The sequence below is a fragment of the Sorex fumeus genome, unplaced genomic scaffold (genome assembly GCF_029834395.1).
Source record: "Sorex fumeus unplaced genomic scaffold, SorFum_2.1 ptg000008l, whole genome shotgun sequence".
Taxonomy (NCBI): domain Eukaryota; kingdom Metazoa; phylum Chordata; class Mammalia; order Eulipotyphla; family Soricidae; genus Sorex; species Sorex fumeus.
The window spans coordinates 9,630,936-9,648,454 of NW_026606065.1; the positions used below are offsets into that span (position 1 = coordinate 9,630,936).

At 39.2% G+C, this 17,519-nt stretch overlaps 1 protein-coding gene across 1 annotated transcript in view; it reads left to right on the forward strand.

Annotated features, from left to right (window-relative positions):
• The window catches only part of COL12A1 (collagen type XII alpha 1 chain), a 132,254-nt gene that overhangs the window by 47,698 nt on the left and 67,037 nt on the right, over positions 1 to 17,519 (forward strand). The window contains exons 15-25 of the mRNA XM_056109705.1: positions 3,913 to 4,179; positions 5,109 to 5,301; positions 6,431 to 6,552; positions 8,587 to 8,736; positions 8,815 to 8,934; positions 10,021 to 10,185; positions 10,889 to 11,035; positions 13,678 to 13,817; positions 14,347 to 14,476; positions 15,692 to 15,834; positions 16,134 to 16,263. Coding sequence (XP_055965680.1) covers positions 3,913 to 4,179; positions 5,109 to 5,301; positions 6,431 to 6,552; positions 8,587 to 8,736; positions 8,815 to 8,934; positions 10,021 to 10,185; positions 10,889 to 11,035; positions 13,678 to 13,817; positions 14,347 to 14,476; positions 15,692 to 15,834; positions 16,134 to 16,263 — 1,707 coding nt within the window. The remainder of the gene's footprint in view (positions 1 to 3,912; positions 4,180 to 5,108; positions 5,302 to 6,430; positions 6,553 to 8,586; positions 8,737 to 8,814; positions 8,935 to 10,020; positions 10,186 to 10,888; positions 11,036 to 13,677; positions 13,818 to 14,346; positions 14,477 to 15,691; positions 15,835 to 16,133; positions 16,264 to 17,519) is intronic.

Sequence of the window (17,519 nt, forward strand, 5' to 3'; positions counted from 1 at the left end):
CCAAGTGGTACTGGGGATCAAGATGTGATTGAGTGCATGTTGTAACTTCTTTTTAGTTATCATGTTTCTGTTGGAAAGTTTATATTATCATGCTACCAAGTTCTCCAGTCTTTTTTGTTATTTTTTAATTTGTTAATATTCTGTGCATTTTTTTAAATCTTCAACATTGTGTTTTGCATCTCTAAGGTTTGGTTTAAGCTCTTTTATGTGCTCTCTGTTGTAATATGACCGACATTTCTTCCTCTATCATTGACATGTGATCATAGATATAATTAAAGTTTTTATGTTTAGGCACTGGTTTGCAGTATTGATAATGGAAGGGTTTTGTGCACTAAACATTCCAACACCACATTTTTCTTTTCTTTTTTTTTATTAGTGAAACACTATGAGGTACAGTTGTAGGCTTACAAACTTTTGTTCTTGGATTTCAGTTGTACAATGATCGAGTACCCATCCCTCCACCAGTGCCCATTCTCCACCACCAATGATCCCAGTATCCCTCCCACCCCCGCACCCCCCCCATTCCATTCTGCCTCTGTGACAAGGTATTCTCTTTTGCTCACTCTTTCCTTCAGGGTCTTTTAGTTTGCAATAGATGGATTGAGTGGCCATCGTGTTCGGTCTATTAGTCTACTTTCAGCACACATCTCGCATCCCAAGCGAGTCCGCCAAACATCCGTTACTTGGTGTTCCCTTCTCTATCTAACACCACATTTTTCACCAGAGTGTCAGCTTCCCTCTCCTGTTGTACCAGTGTCCCTCCACCTGTCCTTTCCCTCAGTCTGCCTTACAGTGACATGCTCCCTATTAAAGACCAATTCTCAGTTTCAGTTACCTTTGGCCATTTGCTATTTCGTTAACTATGTTTCTTTATACCCAAGGTATGAGGAATATTATTCTACATCTGTCACTCTCCTGACTAACTTCAGTCCAGACCCATCTACTTATACAATATAATTTTAATCACCTGTTCTCTGCCTTTTGGCTGATTATATCATAGATATCTCCCCAGGGAGAACATTTTTGTCCTTGTAAGAAGTTCAGAAATTGTTTCTTCTTCTTTTGTTAGTTCTTTCCTTGTTTTTGGCAGTTCCCTCACTTGTGTGCATTGATTAGATCTGGGTTAAAGATTTGAAAGGATTTTTCCTGGTAGATGTTTAGAACTTTTTGTCTGTGACACCATCTTCTGCACTGAACTCTGATGCAAGTTTTAGGTGCCTGAGATTATTCAAGTTCACACAATCATTTCCTTAACTAAGGGATAATATAGGTTACAAGGAAGTTCCCCTGCTTGTATTGAGGCTGGAAACTCTCCAAGGTGTAAGTCAAGGCAGCCATAAAGCTCATTCTCACCTGTTAAACTCAGAGGCCCACATGGATTACTGTCTGATGTTCAGTATCCCTCCTTTCTGTTGTTTCAAGTGGTCCTTGCTCATTTGAACATGAAAACTTCTGTTACAATCATGAAATATTCCCTGCTGTGTTTCCTTGAGCTTAGTCTCTTCCTACAGAAAATGCTTCTGATATTTGTCTGCTAATATTATGGAAGTGAATGAAATAATCCTGTCTCTAATGTCAAATGAAGTATAAAAAGGTATCAGTTAGTTGTGGATGTTTGATAATCTATTCCTGGTATAGTCAATAATGTGGTGGATTGTTAAACATATAATTCATTATATATGAATCACTTTTTCTTTATTTTTTATTGAATCACTATGAGATACAGTTACAAATCTTTCATGTTTGAGTTTCAGTCATAAAATGATCGGATACCCATCCCTCCATCAGTGCATATTTCTCACCACCAATGTCCCCAGTATTCCCCTCAACCCTCAGCTTCCTCACCCCTGCCACCATCCCACTGTTCTCCCTACCTCTACGGCAGACAATTTCCCCATACTCTCTCTTTACTTTGGGGCATTATGGTTTGCAGTACAGATACTGAGAGGCTATCAAGTTTGGTCCTTTATCTACTTTCAGGATACATCTCCCATATGAAATTATCCCTTCAACCATCATTGACTTAGTGATCCCTTCTATATTCCAGCTTCCTTCTCCTCCAGCTCATGAGGCAGGCTGCCGACCATGGACTAATATTCCTGCCCCTGAATCTACTGTCCTTTGGTGTCAGTCTCATATCATGTTATTTTGCATTCAAGATGAGTGCTGTCATTCTTTGTCTGTCCCTTGCTTTCTGACTCATTTCACTTAGCATGCTACTCTCCATGGCCATCCACTTATAAGCAAATTTCATGACTTTATCTTTCCTAACAGCTGCATAGTATTCCATTGTGACGATGTACCAAAGTTTCTTTAACCAGTTGTCTGTTCTCGGGCACTTGGGTTGTTTCCAGATTCTGGCTATTGTGAAGAGTTCAAGAACTTTTTTGATGTATGTTTTCTAACATATATAACACTTAGAATTTACCAGCTTCTCTTTGGAGTCCTTGAGATACTTTATGCATTAGAGTTTTCAACTCCTTTGCTTTCATAGTCTTAAAGAATAGTCTTAACCAGGGGACAGAGAGATAATACAGTGGTAAGATCCTGGACACTGAGATTGGTTTGTGTGCCTCTGGGATCATGGTCATTCAGGAGCCGGAGGGCTTTTGTGGGTGGCTACCCGGGGCATTGTCAAGGCAGGAAGCAGGGCCAATTCCACCCCCCATCCCACGAGGCCCCACAGTCTCATACCTGTTCATTAGGCTCTAAAAGTTGGAGGCTAACATGCCGCCGCCACAAGGGGGGACAGGCAGAGGGACAGACACCCTTCCCCTCCCAGGGCAGCATAGCACTGTAGTTAAATAAATGCACAGCCCAGATGCGTTTAGGTTGGGCATTATATTTTTCTCAGATTTTCCCACCACCATTTCAAGCCTGTCTTTCAGGGACAAACAACCATGATCCCAGAAGCACACAAACCAATCTCAGAACCCAGAGGCCGTTGGCAGTAATCCCTCTAGGCTTATTACTAAAGTATCAGAAATCCAAATTCGCATGGCTGCTACTCCAGCCACACGACATCATGTGCTTTTCATAATCAGCAATAGAAAACAAATTATCTAATGAAGTCTCTTTGGCAGGTCTGAATGTTGGGGAAAATTCCTAATAATAATATTGGGTCTTTTGTCGTAATATTGAATGTGATCAACATAGAGTGAGAGAGTAAAGTGGAAATCTGTCACACTGGGGTTCTTGGTGGTGGAAGATGTGCACTGGTGAAGGAACGAGTGTTTGATCATTGTGTGACTGACTGAGACTTAAACTGAAAGGCTTTGTTACTGATCTCACGGGTTCAATAAAAAAAATTATCCTGGACACTTCACCTGGTCCCCAACACCACTAGGACTGTTACCTGAAAACAGAGCCAAGAGTGAGCCTGGAGAAACACTGACCACTGCCCCCAAAAATTAAAAACAAAGCATAGTTTTAATCATAGTTTGCTTAGTGGTCTATGAATTATATATTCTTCTGAAGAGACCCAAGTGATATTTCTAACTTAAAATTCCTGACTTTTAGTATAATCCACAATATTATTGCTAGAGAAATTCCTTAGAGATGGAAGTATGATAAAAATTCTAAAACCTCATCTGCGGAAATGAATGTTTTCTTTACAAAAGTCTTTGGAATGCAAATAGGAAATCCTGGCGATAGGAACTTCATTTTGTGAATTTATTAGCCAGATAAAGAGAAAGCATCTCAGTAAATCTCACTGAGATTAGGTTCGCATGCTATCATGGACTTAAAAGAAGTCACAATATTAAGCAAAAGAATGGTGTACGTATTTAAGAAACCAAAAATAGTTTTATTTCACATAACTGAAAAGGTAGACTATATATATATGTCATTGTATGTACATATATGCCGTCCTTTCAACCTGACATGCATTGTAATCTTCCTTATATCTTACAGTGTCCCAGGATTCTAAAACCTTGAAAGTGGATGAAGAAACAGAGAATACAATGAGAATTACCTGGAAACCTGCTCCGGGGAAAGTGGTCAACTACCGTGTCGTGTATCGCCCCCGTGGGGGTGGGAGACAGATGGTCGCTAAAGTGCCACCCACCGTCACCTCAACAGTGTTGAAGCGTCTTCAACCCCAGACCACGTATAACATCACTGTTCTCCCAATGTATAAGACCGGAGAAGGAAAACTTCGGCAAGGATTTGGAACAACAGGTACAAAATAATAATGTTTCGAAAAGAGTGTAATGTGTTAAAAGGAAAAATTTGTTTTTGCTTTTTGGTCACACCCAGTGATGCACAGGGGTTACTCCTGGCTCATGCACTGAGGAATTATCCCTGGCGGTGCTTGGGGGACCATATGAGATGCTGGGAATCGAACCTGAGTCAGCAGCGTACAAGGCAAACATCCTACCCGCTGTGCTATCACTCCAGCCCCAAAAGGAAGACTTTTAATGCAGCTACTTCATTTATCAATGTCTGAAATTGATCCTGTAGTGAATTAAATTATGCCAACTCACACATTATTTTCACCAGTCTAGTTTCTGACTAAAGTGAGCAGTCCATTAATGTTCAAGTGTTATTTTTGTGACATTTGGAAATTAATTATGCTTCTGCCTGGATAGCATATTGTTACCACAATTTTTTTTTGGTTTTTGTGGGGGCCACCCCTATTGTGTTTAGGATTTATTCCTGACTCTGTGTTTAGGGATTACTCCTGGCAGGGTTTAGGGGACTGTAAGGGGCGCTGGTTTGGCTGCATGCAAGGCAAATGTTCTACCTGCTGTACTGTCTCTCTCGCCTATGTTTAATTGGGCATTTTTTCAGTTTTTTTGGGGGGAGGGGTGACACACCTTGTGGTTCTCAGGGAACCAGGTGTTTCTGGGATTGAACCTGGGATTTCTGCCTGCAAAGCATATGCTCCAGCCCTTTGAGTCACCCCCCCCCCCCCCCCAGCCTGGGTATTATTTCTTGAGCTACCAGACTTGACTCTTCTTATTAATATATTTGTCAGTGTAATATTTGTGACTATTCCCATACATGTTATACATAGGTATTTCTAAATCAATTTATCATTTGGGCCTAATACAAAACCCAAAAGCTTGCTTTCATGGATAACATTTAAAAAAATCTTATCATTACAGCGTCTCGATTTAAGTCACCCAGAAACCTCAAAACTTCTGACTCAACCATGTCAAGCTTCCGAGTGACTTGGGAGCCTGCCCCTGGGGAAGTGAAGGGTTATAAAGTCACCTTCCACCCCACGGGGGATGACAGGAGACTGGGGGAGCTCGTGGTTGGACCATATGACAACACGGTGGTTTTGGAGGAACTTAGGTAGGAATCAATTCTATTTACTTTGTGTTAAAAGATGGACTAACTTAGGTAAAAATGAGTAGACCGTCTTGCAGATAATTCCTTTCCTGTCTGCTTGAAGAGTGGTGTATTAAAGAAAAAAAACTGATGTTACTTTATTGGTGCTGCTGAAGTTTCAGTTAGGGGTCAGAGGATTGAATAGAAGCTTCAGCAGAAAATTTTAGTGGTTTTTTTGTTGTTAATTGACTAGGAATTTTTTTTTTGGCTTTTTTTTTTAATACACCCTGCCTTTTCAAAAGCCAGCATCTGCATTACTTGATTTCAGCAAGAGCGAGCTGTCTACTAGTCAACTCTATGGAAATCTGGGGGTTCCTTTGCCTTTTGAGGCGGGAGGTGCCTCTGGCACTTGAAAAACTCAGGTGACTCTTTCTGAGACACCCTTGTCCGTCCTCTCCCAGGGTGGGCCATGGGGAAGAAAGGAAGAACTGTGTGCTCAATGCAAGCTGGCAGGACAAGGGACGAGTGGGCAGATTAAAGGTCGAGCTTCAGGCCACGCAGTGGAAAACAAGGAAGTTTGAGTTTAAACTGCAGCCTCATTCATTACAGTAAGAAGAATGGGCTACTGTGCATTGCCTTTTGGAAAGTTAGTTTGTTTCAATCAGTCATTTTCAAATATTGAAATCTATAAATTTTTTTAAGTAGGGTGGATCAAATCTAAGGGACGTACTCTGTGCCAGTCATTGTTCTGGATATCTTATGTTACTTGGCAAAGGGTATTTAAATCATTTTTCTAAAGCTCATTTGCTTAGGAGGCAAAGTGAAGATTCCCCAAACATTCCCTTATTTTCGTAGTTGGGGATTCTGCATGTGACAGAAAGACAGGAAGGAATTGGTGCTATGAACCCTTCCCTGACTTCCATTTGTGGTCTCTGGGAATGTTGGTAAATTTGTTTTCCTTGATAACTCAAATTGGAAGCATAACTAAGAATGTGAAGGAAATTACTTTGATTCTCTTTACAATGTCAGGAACTGTATCTGCTATGAGTATAAGTTTGTAAGTTATGGCCATGATGAAAGTCTTTAACAAAGGAAAAAAATGCTGCCATTAAATTGCTTATTTATATATAGACTTTGTATTTTAACATTTCAGGGCAGGTACCACCTATAAAGTAAATGTTTTTGGAATGTTTGATGGAGGAGAGAGCTCACCACTTGTTGGACAAGAAATGACAACTCTTTCTGACACAACTGTAATACCAATTTTATCCTCTGGTAAGAAACTGAACTCTACTTCCCTAGGAAAACTCAATATTATAAAAGTGTGTCAAGAGTGAATTTTAGGTTAACCATGCCATGAAATGTGACTACCAAACTGAAAATGTTATTAATAGATTCATTTAGTTTATATACTGAAACATTTTCTTTAAACAGGCAGCTAAATAAGCTTTTATAATAGACTTGTTTGCCTTATCTTAGTCACACAGTTCTGTATTATTTAAGATGAGCTTTTATAATAAATGGGAATGCATGCATTCTCTCACCTTTTGATAGTTTAAATAGAGTTTTACTTTGTTAAATAATTGCAGAAAATATTTGTTTGGGCGGAGTAAACAAGTCAAGAAATAGATGGGGAACCATAGCTTAGGAAGCAAGATGGCGACATTGAGTCTTTTTTTTTTTTCCCTTTAAATTAAATCACTCTGAAATACAGAGTTACAAAGCTGTTGATGACGGGGTTTCAGTCATACAATGTTCCAATACCTGTCCCTCCACTGGTGTACATTCCTCACTCTCAGTATATCCCCAGTACCCCTCTCACAGCCCTCCTGCCTCCAGCATGCCTCTATGGCAGGCACTTTTGACAATGGTGGTTGGAAGTGATCACTCTGGATGAGAGATGTGTGCTGAAAGTGGATAAAGGACCAAATATGATGGCCTCTCATTATTTGTATTGCAAACCATAATGTCCCAAACTAGAGAGAGCAACATAGACTCTTTAGATTTTTCTACCTCTCTCATGATTACGTCTTCCATGTACATGAAGCTAGTCTTGAACATTCTCAGAGAAAGAAATGGTAAATGGCGTTTGCTTCTAAATATTTTTCATTAATTTCATACTATAGACGGGTCAGAAATAGGTTTACAAACACTTTGATGCTTGAGATAGTATTTTGGAATTATCAGTTCCAATGTGTAATAATACATAATTGATAGCTTTGTAGTGGTTTTAGCAGAATTTAAATATGATCAAGGAGCTTTTTTTCTTTTGAAGTAGAAACATCAGATGTTCATAACGAAAAAGTCGAACATGCCAGAGCTTAAAGTGTAGGGTTCTGGAAAGGAGAAAATTTGAAACTGGGGATAAAGTAAACCAGTTTAAATCTTGCTGTTTTTCATTAATGTTCTATTGTTTTTCTTATGATGATATTAACTGACTTATATTTTTATTTTGTAGCTTGTTCACTGAGGATTTTGGATGATTTTCTCTTTTCCAAGCGCTCTAGCTTTGTATCAGTGTTTGTGCTTCTTGTCTCTCAGCTGTCATTTTGCATATATTTGTTTGCATACTTTTTTCTAAGTTGTATTTCTTCTCTCTTAATTTTAAAATTTGCAGACTTTACACTATGTTTAATCGACTGTTTTATATAGTAGGTATAAAGAATTGCTCACTGAAAATATAATATCAGATTTTAAAACTACATATTTTCATTTTAAAATGTCTAATTTGAAAAGTCACACATCTAGTCTTTCATCGTATATGTAAGAGGTACTTGGAAGCAGTTATTTTAAAAGACACTTTGGTTCACAGAAAGATTTTTCTAGTTTGTACAGTTTGTACATTTTATATACTTACTTATCAACTGAGTATTGAGGAAAGTGCAGCACTGCCTCTTTAGCTTAATACAATTTTATTAAAATCATAAATGCCTGGTAGTTTTATGGTTAGATATCCTCATTTATTTTAACTTAAGTTTATGAGTCCATTCAATATAAAACGCTGCTCTAAGTTAAGCCTCTAGGTCTACATATGACCATAAACAGAGAGTATAGTTTTAAAGGCGACTTTCCCTTAAAATAATCATTGGAAGAATTGATGATTCTTATATCTGTTATTTAAAGCATATAAATCATATGAGCATGGTTTCAGAGCCTCTCCAACCTCTAGAGCCTCTGTGTTTCAAATCACAGAGCTAAGGTATAACTTAGGCAATACTGAGCATCCAGGGGCTGGCAGGGGCTGGCAAGGAGGTAACCCTGTGAAGAATTTGCACCTTACTCTGTCCTGTCTCCTGACTGCTGCATCAGGGATGGAATGTCTCACCAGAGCTGAAGCAGACATTGTGCTGCTGGTGGATGGATCTTGGAGCATTGGCCGGGCAAACTTCAGAACCGTGAGGAGTTTCATTTCTCGTATTGTGGAAGTCTTTGAGATTGGCCCCAAAAGAGTTCAAATTGGTAGGTCTGGAAATATTGGAGACAAGCAGTTTTCATTAGGCTCTTTTATGTATGCTAATGCTTCTGCTGTTATTTTAGCCCTGGCACAATATAGTGGGGACCCCAGAACTGAGTGGCAGTTAAATGCTCACCGAGACAAGAAGAGCTTGTTGCAAGCGGTGGCAAATTTACCATACAAAGGAGGCAACACTCTCACAGGTGAGTAAGTATAGTTTTTTTCTTTATCAACCACTTGCTTTGTTGCTGGTTTTTGTTGTTGTTGTTGTTTTTTAGTGTTCTTTTTTGTTTTTTATTTTTTTAGACTTACAAATTTTTGTGCTTGGGTTTCAGTTGTACAATGATCAAGTACCCATCCCTCCACCAGTGCCCATCCTCTACCACCACGGGTCCCAGCATCCCTCCCACCCCCTGTCCCCCTATCCCACACTGCCTCTGTGGCAGGGCATTCCCTTTTGTTCTCTCTCTCCTTTTGGGTCCTGTGGTTTGCAAGAGAGGCACTGAGTGGCAATCATGTTCGGTCTACAGTCTACTTTCAGCATGCTTCTCCCATCCTCCCAATACCCTTTATTTGGTGCTTCTCTATCTGAGCTTCCTTTTCCCCTAGCACATGTGGCTGGCCTCCAAGTCATGGAGCAAAATTCCTGGTACTAATCTCGGCCATTCTTGGGTGTTAGTCTCCTATTTGGTTACTTTATGTTCCCCAGATGAATGCAATCTTTCTATGTCTATCCCTTTCTTTCTGACTCATTTCGCTTAATATGACACTTTCCATGTAGTACCACTTGTATGTAAATTTCATGACTTCATCATCTTTTCTAACAGCTACATAGTACTCCGTTGTGTAGATGTACCAGAGTTTCTTTAACCAGTCATCTGTTCTTGAGCACTCAGGTTTTTTCCAGATTCTGGTATTGTAAAGAGTGCTGCAATGAACAAACAAGTGCAGATGTCACTTCGACTATACTTTTTTGCCTCTCTGGGATATATTCCCAGGAGTGGTATTGCTGGGTCAAATGGGAGATCAAATTCTAATTTTTTGAGAATCGTCCATACTGTTTTCAGGACCATACACAACTCTGCTCAGGGGCTATTCCTGGCTCTGCGCTCAGAAGTAACTCCTGGCAGTGTTTCGGGGACCATATGGGGGCTGGGTATTTGAACCAGCTGGGTGGGATGCATGACTAGCACCTTAACGCTTGTGCCATCTCTCCCCTTAACTTGTGTTAATTCAAAGCTCATGGCTACATAATGGTGATACTGATTCTCTTTTAAAAATCCCTGTAGGCATGGCTTTGAATTTTATTCGCCAGCAGAACTTTAGGACTCAAGTTGGCATGAGGCCTCGAGCTAGAAAAATTGGTGTTCTCATCACTGATGGAAAATCACAGGATGATGTTGAAGCACCCTCGAAGAAACTCAAGGATGAAGGCGTGGAGCTCTTTGCTGTTGGTAAGCTCCTACAATGATAAGAATGTCCCCGGAATTATAATGTGCTAAGGACTTTTTGTAGTTTAAGATATTTTTTGATGGAGTAAAAATATTTTTCCCTTATTGAATAATTTATCAAAATGATACATCATAACATTACTTTATTTTCCTCTATTTTCTTGTAATGAGATAAAGCTACATGGCTTCTTGGAAGAAAATAAAGGATTAAGAAATTAAATGTACTATTAATAGGATTCAGGAAAATTCCTGTTGAACTTTCCAGAGCACCATACTTAACTTTTAATGTTCATTATTTGACTTTCCAGAAAAAATGCCAGAGATAATTTTCAGTGGGAAGTTGCTGCTAGAAGCATTAGAAGAAACAAATTCAGAATACCTTTCAGTTTTGCGATTTATATTATTTTTAGTTGTTTTCCGTCATTTAGGTTTAATTTTAAATTAAAACATAAAGAAAAATTCAATTTATTGGAATAACATTATTTTCTGAGAGTGAAATGTAAATGTGTTTTTCATAGCACATTTCCTTCAAAAGTGCACTAGTGTGCACGCAGCCCTGACCCTAGGAACCTTTTCTTCTGCCCAGGAAAATCCTATGATCTAGTTAATAATGAACTGATAAAGGGAGCATATAACATTTGTTTTGTTTCATTAACGTTTCCCTCTGAGGAGTAGTTTTCATCAGTATCTATTCTTTTTTTTTAAGGTATTAAGAATGCGGATGAAGTTGAGTTAAAGATGATAGCAACAGATCCTGATGACACCCATGCATACAACGTGGCTGATTTTGAGTCCCTCTCCAGGATTGTGGACGACCTCACTATTAACTTGTGTAACAGTGTCAAAGGTCCAGGTAAGACTTGTCTGGGAATTCTCACCCCCAGCCATGGTGATAATCTGGTCCAGATTGTTCTTCAGAATTTTCCCTATGTCTTGTGTGGTTGTGGGATACACTACTCTCAACTAAGATTCATTAGTTTAGGTTATGATTTTTATTATGATGAATTTTGGATGGCATCAAACTAAAAATGGCATGCATTTATGTGTCTGCACTGTGTCTCTCTGTGTGTGTGTGTGTGTGTGTGTGTGTGTGTGTGTAGGGTATAGGGAAGAGAGAAAGGGAGATGCTTTATTTTTTGGTGTGTTCCTATTCTCTTGTAAATCATCTTTCCTTCATAGAATTATTAATTTGCTATTAAATTAAATGGTTGTTTCCAGACTAACTTTTTTTTAAGTTTTCTACCCTTTTTTTGGGGACTGAGAATGGGAAAAGCATTTTCCCCTCCTCCTCTCCCCTCCCCTCCCCTCCCCTCCCCTCCCCTCCCCTCCCCTCCCCTCCCCCCTCCCCTCCCCTCCCCTCCCCCCTCCCCTCCCCTCCCCTCCCCCCTCCCCCCTCCCCTCCCTTCTCTTCCTGGTCCCTTCTCCTCCCCTCCCTTCTCTTTCTCTCCCTTCTCCTCCCCTCCCCTCCCTTCCCCTCCTTTCCTCTCCTCCCCTCCACTCCCCTTCCCTGTTCTCTTCCTTTTTTTCTGGTCCCCAGAGCATCATGCATGCAAGGCAAGATCTGTACCACTAACCTATATTCTTGGTCTTTTTTTTTTGCGGGGGGGGGGTGGGTGACGGGGAAGGGTGTGTGTGGATCGTGTCCTAAGTAGTGTCCAGGAGTCTCAGGCCAGTCCCAAGATACTCTGCCTGATTGCGTGTGCCAGACTGTTTATGCTAGGGATAATGATGCAGTGTTGTCCTGGCCCCCCCACATGGGGGACCAGCAGTGTCACACAGAAGTGGTAATTGTGGGGCGTGCAGTTCTGAAGATTGAAGTGGGGACCCTCAGCATGTTTGAATGTGCTCTAATCCTTTGAGATACCTCCCAAGCTCTGCAGTGGACTCTTATACCTGAATTTCTTTGCCTCAGTTAAAGATGATCAGATTTGCTACTTTGTACTTGCAACTCATAAATAGGAACAAAAATTATAGTATTAGAGTTTGGACTTTAAAAAATGACAGACTTTAAGAAATGATATAATAACTTAAGGTTTTGGTATTTGTCAAAGAATAAAAAGGTGAAAGATGGTAAAGAAATCTTTGAAAAAGTAGCTATTGATAAAAAATTGTGAGTTAGAGGTTAAATTTCAAAACTTGTATAGACAAAGGGTAGTTCTGGATGATTTCTATTTAAGTCATGCATGGAACACAACAGTGCTCAAACTGAAGGTGTTTAGAAAATTAATAATAAAATTGTGATCATTATTATATAAGAAACAATTATTTTAAATACATGTAGATTATGATGAAGACTGTCTTTCATTTATTCTGGTCTTGGAAAAGTTGGTGAGTTTAACAAATGATGTGGTAGAAATGGTTCATGTGCTTTGGGATACTGAGACCATTTATTTGAATGTTCCTTCTTGAGTTACTCCAAACTTTTGCAGATTTTCTTTTTGGATTTTGAACAACAGACTGACCTTTTCCCTGGAGAAATAGACCAGCCAGGAAGCCAGAATTTGTGGGCTTCTGGCTCTGGGTTAGCTGAGAGACTTGTAGTTTTATTTAGTTGGAGGGAACTTTGAATGGGGATAAGAACATCTTTTATCTGTTTTCCTCTCTTTTTTTTAACCAACTATGCAATAGTTGCATTCATTCTAGTTTCCCAGACAGTAAAATTGCTTGATAATTTTGTAGGCTTGATTATGACCCAAGTACAATAAAGGTTAGGATACTAAGAATGGAAATACTTTGCTCAGTTTTGGCTTACAAAGAAAGAGTAGAGTTTTATGAAAATGATTTGCCATGCTTATGGAGTCATTGAATTAATTTTCTCTTGATTGTTATTTGGGACATCTTTCTGATAATCATATTGAGCTTAACCTTTCTACTTTCATTGATGTTTATTCAAGATGTTATTAGTATATTAGTCATTTCACTTATTCTTACCTATAGAAATTTCAATTCAGGCGATAAGGTATTTCATAAGACTTGGTTGTTTTACCCCTCTTGAGTGACTGAGTACTTAGTTTCTCTTGCCATTAACTAGATGCATTGGGGAAATAAACATGAATAAAAGACAAAATTTGTCCTCAGGCAAAGTAACCTTTAGTTAAGGAGATAGGAAATGAATAAGAACAATCAAAATAGTAATGAATATAATGAATTTGTACAATGCCAGTAGTCACAGACAGAATTGAGAAACGAACTTGTCAGGATTGAAATCATTATGATTTGATTATGTGGAGAGAGAAAACAGGTGACATCAGAAGGAAGAAAGGCGATCAAATTTTCATGAAAGACAGTGTTCTGAGATTTGAATTTTTTGTGTCTGAAGAACCCTTTGGTCTCTCATTCAGAGAAATCTTACATATAATGGGCCTCAGTTGTTCAGAATGTGACAAAGAGGTATATGAGCTTGGAATGTAGAAAGCGATACTATTTCAATATAATTTAAACTTTCATTGTCTTGCTACCATAATGAAAAAAATCTACTTTTATTTCCATGTGTAGGTGACTTGGAAGCACCTTCTAACCTAGTTATTTCTGAGCGAACCCATCGTTCTTTTAGAGTGAGCTGGAGACCTCCTTCAGACAGTGTGGATAGATATAAGGTGGAATTCTACCCAGTTTCTGGAGGGAAACGTCAAGAAGTGAGTTCACAATGCTTACAGCTGATTCCTTTCTAATACCACAATTGGGTCCCCTAAGAAGGTACCTGAGATAAACTTGGGGGAAGGAATAAGAGTGATGTACAGAGGGACAGAACTTAGCCAACTCTGGTGCTTCATGTGTTTAGTAGGTCAGGTCCTCCATTGAGCTTAATTTTTCAAAAACTACTATTATTTCTAAAATCACACAATATTAATGAGTTTTAAATCAAAATTAGGTTAGAGGATGCTTGGGTTGTTCATAAATTCATACAGAGTCTTAGAATTGAAAGGATGCATTAATGATCATCTAGTTTTACCCGTTCATCTTACAAATGATGAAATAATAGGTTGGAAAACAGGCTATATCAATTGTCCAAGATCTGATTGTGATTTGGTGGTTCTCCAAAACAAAGGACAAAAGCTTAGCTGAAATATAATTTCTATGCTCATAATAGGGAACTACATTGTAATTAGAGTGTAAAAGAGGAATACAGTTCTAACCAAAATTTCTTTTCATTTTCCCCTCTAGTTTTATGTGAGTCGATTGGAAACAAGCACAGTCCTAAAAGATCTGAAACCAGAAACTGAGTATGTTGTTAATGTGTATTCTGTAGTAGAAGATGAATATAGTGAGCCCCTGAAAGGCACAGAAAAAACCTGTAAGTCAGATTAAAAAATATTTTCTTTGCTTTTGTAAGATAAAGAGGTGGCAGACGTGGGCTTTTGCCAGTCTCCCGAATAATTTCTTTATTCAATATTCAACATATTTACTGGATGCCTTCTTAGTGATGGCATCAGCGGCTTTCTGCTCTGACCAGCGCTCCAGCAATTTTGGGATCCCATTGGTGGAATCGGTAGTCATGGCCATAAATAATTTAGTTGAACAGATATCTTTCATAAAATCATTCAAATGTAAGAAGAGGGACTGTGTTGGGGAGTGGGACTAAGATTAAGCAGATGTTGTGGAGAGACGACCTATTTCATTCAAGAAGATGATCATATCTTCCTGCTGGCAATGACGACACTTCCCCTTTTTCCTTTACTAGAGAAGCTTCAGTGCTTTTGCTTTTGAGAAGAAATTCCCTTTTCCTATTCTGGTAGTGTTCCTGAGAGCACATGAAAATTATCTATCGTCTCCCGTTATCTTGGCTTGACTTCAGGTAGATCAGAGACTACTTACGAGAGAAAAGAGGGCTGTGACTCTGAGTGAGGCAAGAACTTTCTGCTCAGGTCTTTATTCTTGGGTCTTTATCTCTTCCCCCTTTTGTCCTTCGTATTATGAGGTCCAAAATGAAATATTTTATAGCAGGCAAGATTAATTTGACATTATTTGAAACTTCAAATAAATATTTGAGCAACCTACCCAAAAGCTATCTGAGTATAGATGAAAAGGAGACTGGAAACTTTCACTCTGCCTCAGAACTTCTATAAAGTTCCTACATCCCCATTACAAGTTTGTGGCACTATTATCGTAATTATTTTTAAGAAATGAAATAAAGTACGGTGCTGGTAATTTAAAGATAAAGTTATATGATTAAGGAATCAATTTAGAGATATTTCAGAAAAAGGGGTCTCAATCTCAGGAAGCTGGTACTCATTTTGGATTCCATATGGAGTCATTGGAATGCAATTTGGAATTATGCTATTTTCTTTATGAAACATTTGTAACGTGTAATTCTGAGTGAGGGGTGACGGCAATGAGAATGAACTTTCAGGGGGCAAGGAAAGGATTGTATTAACATCTATTGATTTTTTTCTGCAGTCATCCATCTTCTAGTCAGCATATAAAATATCGATAATTAAATAGACAACGATAGTTATAAGTGAACAGAATGATAGGAATTAGACTGATGTTTGCTTTTATATCCCAATAGTGCCAGTCCCAGTAGTCAGTGTGAATATTTATGATGTTGGCCCAACCACCATGCGTGTGCAGTGGCAGCCCGTTGGAGGAGCGACTGGCTACACCGTGTCTTATGAGCCCGTCAACAGCAGAGAACCAACAAAACCCAAAGAGGTGAGGCATAATTATTCCCTCATCATTGAGTCTTCCTGAGATATTGTACTCTGGGATTCCCTACTGAACCGCACTCACTTATAAACTCATATGTAACCACACAAACAACCCAAAAAATAGAGAATTAGAGTTGTGGGTTGTCTCACATTTTCTAATATGCTGCCATGGAAAAGAAATCCAGGGAAATTAAAATAAAATTGTGCTAAAATCTGGAAGTGATCAAAGCTCTACTCGGCTATTGCATAGTAAGTGGAAATATTTGCCTGAATGTCTTATTTCCCTTTGCATGTCCATTGAAGATGCGTGTGGGTCCAACAGCCAATGGGGTGCAGCTGACCGACCTCCTTCCCAATACAGAGTACAAAGTCACAGTGCAGGCCGTTCTGCATGACCTCACCAGTGATCCTGTGACTGCTCGGGAAGTTACCTGTAAGACATTGCTTGCTTTCCTTCTTGCCTTCCTGGGGGATAAACTAGCATTCATTGGGCTTCTTCTTTCACCTAAAAATGCTTACAGTAATTTGATGATTTGTACAAGACTACTTTGGCAATCAAACTTGAGAATTCAGACAAATCCTACGCTTTGACAGCATTCTAAGTGTGAGTCGACTTAAGTTTCCTCCACCCCACATTTGAACAGATCTGAGAATAGGATGTATCTTAAATTCAATGAGATCTTATAGTTATTCTTGGACAGGTGTCAGTGAGGACACTAAACAATAATGGCACATCTTATGATAGATGTATACTGTCACTGTCACTGTCCTCCCGTTGTTCATCGATTTGCTCAAGCAGGGCCAGTAACACTGTGAGACTTGTTGTTACTGTGTTTGGTATATTGAATATCTCACGGGGAGCTTGCCAGGCTTTGCTGTGCGGGCAAGATACTCTCAGTAGCTTGCCTGACTCTCCGAGAGGGCCGGAGGAATCGAACTCAGGTGGGCCATGTTGGCTGCGTGCAAGGAAAATGCCCTACCCACTGTGCTATCGCTCCAGCCCAGATGTATACAATATATATGTATATATATATATATTACTTTTTGGGTCACAACTGGTGATCTTAGGGGTTACTCCTGGCTCTGCACTCAGGAATTGCTCCTGGTGCTTGGGGGACTATATGGGATGCCAGAAATCAAACCCGGGTTTGCCTTGTCAGAACGCCCAACTCACTGTACTATTGCTCCAGTCTCTAGATGTATTTTCTTGAACTATGGCATGCGGCTTTGATGAGGATAGGAATATTGTTTGTGATTTGGCAGAAAAATACTTTGTTAAAGATCTGGATATTACAAATTGTTGAAATGGAAACTGTGGCACAAGTATGAATAAGTCTGTTTCAATGAAGTGACTTAATCACCAAACGCAGTTCAAAAACATATCTACTATCATTCTAATCACTGTGTAAGTGTTGGGACTGCACCAGTAAATAGTGCAAAACACAGTAGATCATAAGAAAGTGGTTTGCATTTACCTTGTATGCAACAGAGCAGCTGCTTTGTTGCTTTTGACTTATTTTACTAATATTTAGTTGTGCTTTCTAAAAAGGTGACTGACAGTGACCAACTTAGGAAGCTTGTCTTACCTAGCTGTATAGTTTTGTGTCGGTTTATTGAGAGGTGGGCATGCTGGGATAGATGATGGCTTAGAGTAGAGTCTCAGAAGAGCTTTCTTTTCCTGTCCCTTTT